Source organism: Triticum dicoccoides, chromosome 7B (genome assembly GCF_002162155.2).
Source record: "Triticum dicoccoides isolate Atlit2015 ecotype Zavitan chromosome 7B, WEW_v2.0, whole genome shotgun sequence".
NCBI lineage: Eukaryota > Viridiplantae > Streptophyta > Magnoliopsida > Poales > Poaceae > Triticum > Triticum dicoccoides.
In genome coordinates, this window is record NC_041393.1 from 723,359,365 (window position 1) to 723,366,125 (window position 6,761).

The 6,761-nt window shown below is 56.4% G+C and overlaps 2 protein-coding genes across 3 annotated transcripts; one reads left to right on the forward strand and one right to left on the reverse strand.

Annotated features, from left to right (window-relative positions):
- The first annotated feature begins 6 nt into the window (after positions 1-6).
- On the forward strand, positions 7-3,091 carry LOC119337760. The gene is made up of 2 exons (XM_037609941.1): positions 7-159; positions 427-3,091. Exon 2 carries the CDS (start codon positions 453-455, stop codon positions 2,697-2,699), a length of 2,247 nt encoding a protein of 748 aa, XP_037465838.1. The 5' UTR covers positions 7-159; positions 427-452; the 3' UTR covers positions 2,700-3,091.
- Positions 3,092-3,439: 348 nt separating this feature from the next.
- Positions 3,440-6,486, reverse strand: LOC119340376 (APETALA2-like protein 4). Of its 2 annotated transcripts, none has more exons than XM_037612289.1 (10): positions 5,783-6,486; positions 5,611-5,636; positions 5,469-5,499; positions 5,242-5,329; positions 4,974-5,119; positions 4,798-4,842; positions 4,548-4,651; positions 4,327-4,454; positions 4,063-4,215; positions 3,440-3,982 (listed from the first exon to the last, which is right to left on the reverse strand). In XM_037612289.1, exons 1-10 carry the CDS (start codon positions 6,118-6,120, stop codon positions 3,752-3,754), a joined length of 1,290 nt encoding a protein of 429 aa, XP_037468186.1. In that variant the 5' UTR covers positions 6,121-6,486; the 3' UTR covers positions 3,440-3,751. The 2 variants fall into 2 exon arrangements, with proteins under 2 accessions (XP_037468186.1, XP_037468187.1); XM_037612290.1 differs by having other exon boundaries at positions 3,440-3,949; positions 5,783-6,482.
- Positions 6,487-6,761: the final 275 nt, after the last annotated feature.

The following is a 6,761-nucleotide window of genomic DNA, read 5'->3' on the forward strand; positions in this document are numbered from 1 at the left end:
GCGTCCCCTACAGCCTCCGACGCCTCACTCCGCCCGCCCCCCACGCGCGCGCGCGTCAGTCGCAATCGCCGTCCCCGTCCTCCCCCGTCGCGACGGCATCGCGGCCCTGCCGCCCCCGCCCCGCCCGCAACCCGTGGCCGCCATTGACTGGGTCTCAAGGTACGAGCTTGCTCCCGTCCATCGATTGGTTCAGTCCCGCCGACCCGACGATCCGAAAGAGAGAGAGAAATTCCCACTGACCCTCGCGATTTCCGTGTGCGCGCCGCCTAGATCCGTTCCCCTGTCTTCGTTTACCTGTTCGTCTGCGAGTCTGATTGCTGAATTGCGGGGAAAGACGATAGATTTGGAGTGTCATCTTGGAATTTCTCGCGCTGATTGATTGATTGATTGCGCGTGTGTTGCTGATTGGGTTGTTTGTTTGACCAGCTGCGGAGTCCCCCTGGTGAGGATTGATGATGGCCAACCACGAGCTGGTTCTTGGGCACGGGCAGGATGCCGCGGAGCTGGCGCTGGGGCAGAGCCACCACGACTTCGGGCAGGATCATCATCACCATCATCATCATCATGTGCTGGGCCTGGGCCACAGCCACGACCTCGGCCTAGGCCATCCGCACGACCACGATCTTGTGCTCGGCCAGTCGCACGACAACGAGCATGATCATGATCTCGTCCTCGGCCACCACCACGACGGCCAGCTCGTCCTCAGGCACGACCACCACCACCATGGCCACACCAGTGATCTTGCTTTGGGGCAAGGGCATGAGGACGAGTCGATGGACGACGGGGAAGACCACCATGATCTCGGCGATTTGGCGCTCACCGAGCCTCACCCCCTTGGCGACGACGATAATCTTGATCATCTCTCGCTCGAGCAGGCCCACGACCTCGCCCTCGAGCCGGGAGATGACTACTCGCAGGGCCCTCTTGCCGTCGCCCCTGTCGTCCAGTCGCGGATGATGGTTGTGAGCACCGAGTTTCAGCTTGTGGTGGGGCAGGAGTTCCCGGATGTCATGAGCTGCCGCAGGGCTATCCGCAACACTGCCATTGCCTGCCACTTCGAGATTCAGACGGTCAAGTCTGACAAGTCAAGGTTCACTGCTAAGTGCGCTGCTGAGGGCTGCCCGTGGCGCATCCATGCTGCAAAGCTTCCTGGAGTGCCCACTTTCTCCATCAGAACTATACTTGACAAACATACTTGTGTGGGGATAAACCATCTTGGCCACCAGCAGGCATCTGTTCAGTGGGTTGCAAGTACTGTCGAAGAGAGGCTGCGAGAGAACCCACACTGCAAGCCTAAGGAAATTCTGGAAGAAATACACAAGTCACATGGGATCACACTATCGTACAAGCAAGCCTGGAGAGGGAAAGAGCGCATCATGGCAGCAGTTCGCGGGTCTTTTGAAGAAGGATACCGAATCCTGCCTGAGTACTGTAGGCAAGTGGAAAGAACAAACCCAGGAAGCATCGCTAGGGTCTATGGGAATCCAGATGATAACTGCTTCCGGCGACTCTTCATATCGTTCTATGCGTCGATATATGGTTTTGTAAATGCATGCCGTCCGCTCATTGGTCTTGATAGAACAACTCTGAAAAACAAGTATCTTGGTACCTTGTTTCTTGCCTCTGCTTTTGATGGTGATGGTGCTCTGTTTCCCCTGGCGTTTGGCGTGGTTGATGAGGAAACTGATGAGAACTGGATATGGTTTTTGTCTGAGCTGCATGAGTTGCTGGAGAAGAACACAGAGAACATGCCAAGACTCACAATTTTGTCAGATAGGCGCAAGGGTATTGTTGATGGTGTCGATTTCAACTTTCCAACTGCATTCCATGGGTTCTGTATGCGCCATGTCAGTGAAACTTTCCGGAAAGAGTTCAACAATTCAGTGCTTGTCAACCTTCTCTGGGAAGCTGCCAATGCGCTGACTGTGATAGAGTTCGAAACCAAGCTGCTAGAGATAGAGGACACATCACAAGAGGCTGTTTGTTGGATCAGACGCCTACCTCCTCGCCTCTGGGCCACCGCTTACTTTGAGGGGATACGGTATGGTCACCTGACAGCAAATATCATGGAGTCGATGAATTCTTGGATACTGGACGCGTCTGTCCTTCCCATAAATCAGATGATGGAGGTCCTCCGTCGGCAGCTCATGACGTGGTTCAACGAGCGGCGTGAAGCGAGCATGCAGTGGGCAACCATCCTCGTGCCCACGGCCGAGCGCCGCGTGCAGGAGGCCATCGAGCGCGCACGGGGCTTCCAGGTGGCCCGCGCCAACGAGGCGGAGTTCGAGGTCATCTCGCCCCACGAGGGGACGAACGTGGTGGACATCCGCAACAGGTGCTGCCTGTGCCGCGGGTGGCAGCTGTACGGCGCGCCGTGCTCCCACGGCGTGGCGGCGCTGCTCTCTTGCAGGCAGAACGTGCACCGCTACACGGAGAGCTGCTTCACGGTCGCGACGTACCGCAAGACCTACTCGCAGACCATACACCCGATCCCGGACAAGACCCTCTGGAACGAGGGCCAGCCCGCCGAGGACAGGCTGGAGGTGATCATCAACCCGCCAAAGTCGCTTCGCCCCCCCGGGCGGCCGAGGAAGACGAGGGTCCGCGCGGAGGACCTGGGCCGGGTCAAGCGGGTCGTGCACTGCAGCCGCTGCAACCAGACGGGCCACTTCAGGACCACCTGCGCCGCTCCCATATGAGCTTCCGAGGCACAGCTGCTGCTGCTACTGCTGCTGGTGGTGGTGGCGGTGTGAATGAATGAAGAACAAGTCGGAAGTTGGCGCCTATTATGCAAACTTCCTGCTTGCAGATTAGTGTTCCTTTTTGGTTATACAGTGCTAGGTTACATACCGCTGTTGGTTTAGCCGCGATGACGATGATGGTGATTTAATAATAATGCCGTTAACTTATGCTTGCCCTGCTAGACTAGACCAAGGGAAGATATAAGAAGAGTAATTATGTGTGCTCAGGCAGGAGCTGGCTGTTCCATGGAATGATTGAAATATGTATGTGACCCCTGAATCAAATGGCACGTACTGGGACTGGGATGGACCCTGATGTTGGCTGTGGTGAACCATACATGTCTTTCTTCTTCCTTTTCTTTTTATCACCAGCCCAGTTCTTTCTGCACCTACATTGTGATGTGTTTCTTTTGCTCCCATGTGTATATGTGCTGCTGCATTTTCTTGACCCTTGTGTTTTCTTGTTTGCCGGTATATATACTGGTATAGTATGTGGATTTATTCATCATTGTTTATGGTGTTGAGTGAGTCTTGTTGATCCTGATGTGTTTTGTCAGGTCACACAACACATGCCTGTGAAGTGAAGTGCCAGAGTTCCAGAGTTCCACATGAAAATCTGTAGGAAACAGTGCAGCAACTGATGATGATTCTGGGAAGTTCATGCATCCCAAAAGTGACCAGATTCATTCAGCAAGATCCATCATCATCATCATCACCCAGATTGAGATTTCTACTGAAGGCATCATCAGGTTTCGACAGGATCTGCTGGACATACCGCCACAAGGTTCTTGGAGCTACAGCGTTTGTCGCTTTCTCTACGGGATATACTACGGCTAAGCGCCACCGGGATCACCGGACCGGCCATGCACACCGGGGTTGGCAGGCGATGACGGCGGCGCGCCGACCTGCCAACCTGACAAAAAGGGCGGCGCCGAGCCGGGGGGTGACGGTGGTTCCTTCTTCCCAAAACATGTTACGCCGACGCTGGAATGCTGCAGCTCGGTGGCCGCTCAGCGCCACTGCTGCTCCCTGCCGCCCGGCAGGTGGTGGTTCAGCCGCTGGACGCCTCCCAGCCCCGGCGCCGGCGGGAATCCTGATGATGCTGCTGCTGCTGCCTCGGCGGCGTACGGCTGCCAACGGCCGACGCCGGCGCCGGTGGGCCACCCGAGCATGTGTGGCTCTGCCCTGCCCCCTCCGCCGATCTGGCCCTGTTCAACGGTCACACGACATGATGCTCTGGGCTGGTCAGTAAGTGGTTTCAGTCAGGCGATCATTGGTCACAGGTTTATTACTGTATGTCTGTAATTCTGTATCACTTTACCATCTGGAGCATGCTGCGCGGGATGGTGGGGCGGTGACCGCCGTCTGGGCATCTCAGCGCCGGTGTTATCGCCGTCGGCGAAGGCCTCATCCAGATGCTCCTGGTCCTGCCGGGGTGCCACGGCGCCGTCGCCTCCTCCTCCGGCATTTCAAACTGGTCCCCGAACAAACAGTTTCAGTTTCAGTGTCAGTGCCAGAAGCAATTCAGTCATTGTGTAGCTAGCAACAATGTGCAACAACAGAATTCAGTGTGTCCTGGACATACCGTCAGACTCGTCCTCCGGCTGCCCGGCGCGGCTGCGGTGTGGAGGGTGTCGCCGCTGGTGACCGTGGAGGGATCGCCGCCGCCGGAGCAGCCCAGGCTGAGCTCGAGATCAGGCTCGCCACCCCAAGCTACACCAAACAATGCCAACAATAGCTCCCATTTTCAGAGCATGCCAAGTCTGCAACCAAAATGAGTTTGTTGTCGTCAGTCAGGGAGCTCACCTTGCAGGCCGAGCTCCCCGTCGCACACCGCAGCCGCCGCCTTGGGCTCGAAGTTGGTCACCGCCTCCTCGCCGCTGCATTCGAGCGCCGCCTTGTCGTAAGCCCTGATCACCCAGTCAATCACACAGCAGAGGGCAGGAAATCATCAGCAAACAAACAAACAGCAGATAAGATCATCATCATCATCCATGGCAAAGAAACAGAATGAGCATCAGTCAGTGCAGAAACTGGGAGGAGATTGTGTACTAACTTTGCAGCGTCCATCTCCGTGTCATACAGGCCAAGGTACACGAACCTGCAAAGATCATCATCACACAGTGTTAGTAGTCATGAACTTTACTCGCTCAATGCTCATCTCTGTGGCGAATCGAGCGCATTTTGCTCTGACGGATCATGGATGGGTAGGCAGGTGGGTGGATGACTGACTTGTTGCCCATGAGCTGGCCGATCCGGGCCTCCCACTTGCCGCACTTGTGCAGGGTGACGCCGCGGAACCGGGAGCTGCCCCTCACGAACCCGGCGCCCTGCCGCCGCAGCACCTGCACCAGCTCCTCCTTGCTCAAGGCGCTCATCTGCCATGGCAGCCAGCAGCAAGATCATTAGATCAACATGTTGTTGTCAGAAACAGACGAGGAAGATGCGGCAGATGGACAGGGGAGAGAGAGAGGGAGAGCTCTGGCGTGCTCCTGCTCACCTTGCCGATGTCCTCCTTGTAGTCGTCCAGCACGAAGTTGATGTCCGCCTCCACGCCGCGGAACTTGATCGCCGCCTGGTCGTACGCCCTGAAACTCAGAGAAGAAGCTTTCGTTCCTCAGGTTTCATTTTGCAAAAATGTGTCCTCTCTCTGCTCTAATGTTTTTCAAGACAAAAGTAAGACAATGTGCAGGTTGTCATCGAGCATTTTTCTGGGGTTTTGCTGACCTTGCAGCGGCCTGTGCCGTGTCGAATCCTCCTGCAAAAAAAAAAAAGAAAGAAAAGAAAACAAGAACAGTGTCATGAGCAGAACATTGAGGATGAATCGGTGAAGAATGAACTCTGACGCAAGAAGAGAGCTGGGACTCACCCAGGTACACCTGCTTCCCGCAGTCCCTGCAGATCCAAGAAACACAGACGGGAGATGGATTGGAGATGAGGGCAATATCAAGGGAAGATGGTGTGCGTAATGATCTTGGGAGCTCGCTGTCGCCATGGATTGGAAGGGGAGGGAGGGAAGGGAGGGAGTGAGGGTGACGGACCAGATGTGGGACTCCCAGCGGCCCGTGCGGCGGTAGAAGGTGACGCCGCGGTACTGCGAGCTCCGCGACCGCGGCCCGCGCCGGCTCTTGGTCCTCGACGCCGGCCGGGCCCAGTGCGCAGCCGCCCCGCCCCATGCGAGCTCCGGGACCGCGGCCATCTCCTGCTGCCGCGTCGCCGTACCCGTCGGCGCCGCCGCCGCCGTCGTCGGGAAGAGCTGCTGGGTGACGAAGGCCGGCCTTCTTCCAGCTCCGGCGCCGCCCTGCACCACCGCCCCCGCCTCCTCCTCGTCTCCGCCGTGGAAGAATGCCGCCGCCGCCGCCGACATGGCCGGGTGCATGTGTCCACGGCTCTGCGCGCGCGTCCTTGGCTCCGACCGATGGATGGATGGCTTGGACGAGACGTGATGGAGTATATACTGCTTACCAAGCAGAGCAGCAGCTCTCTGTCACGTCCACTCCGCTCTGTATATGCGTGTGTGTGTGAGAGAGACAGAGCAGTTGGTTGCGCTGTGGCTGTGATAAAGAATCTGCAGGGTTTGTGTTTGGACAGCTGCTGATGCCGATGCCGATGGCGGAGGGAGGCCGGGATCAGAGCACAGCGGCAGCAGAGCAGCCTGCCTCCGCCTGTCTGCCCGCCAGAGGAAAGGGAAGGGAAGGGAAGGAAAAAATTTCTGTCTGGGCAGGGCTATCACTTCTTTTCATGGATTTTCCCTCCATCCACCTAACCATCGCCCATGACCCTTTCCGTCTTTCATCTACTACCCCCTTTGATCAGGAGCACAATGCTCCCCGGGCGAAAGTGAAATCAAAAAAAAAAAAAACCCCTTAAATTCTGCGCATCAAATCTTAACGCGTTTCCTGACGGCGTTAAGATTTGACACCTACAACATCTGAAGCAAAAAATGATGAATCTATTTTTTTGGCAGAAGTGTGATAAGCGTGTTGTAGCTTTTGATAAGATGTGAGTAATACCTTAAAG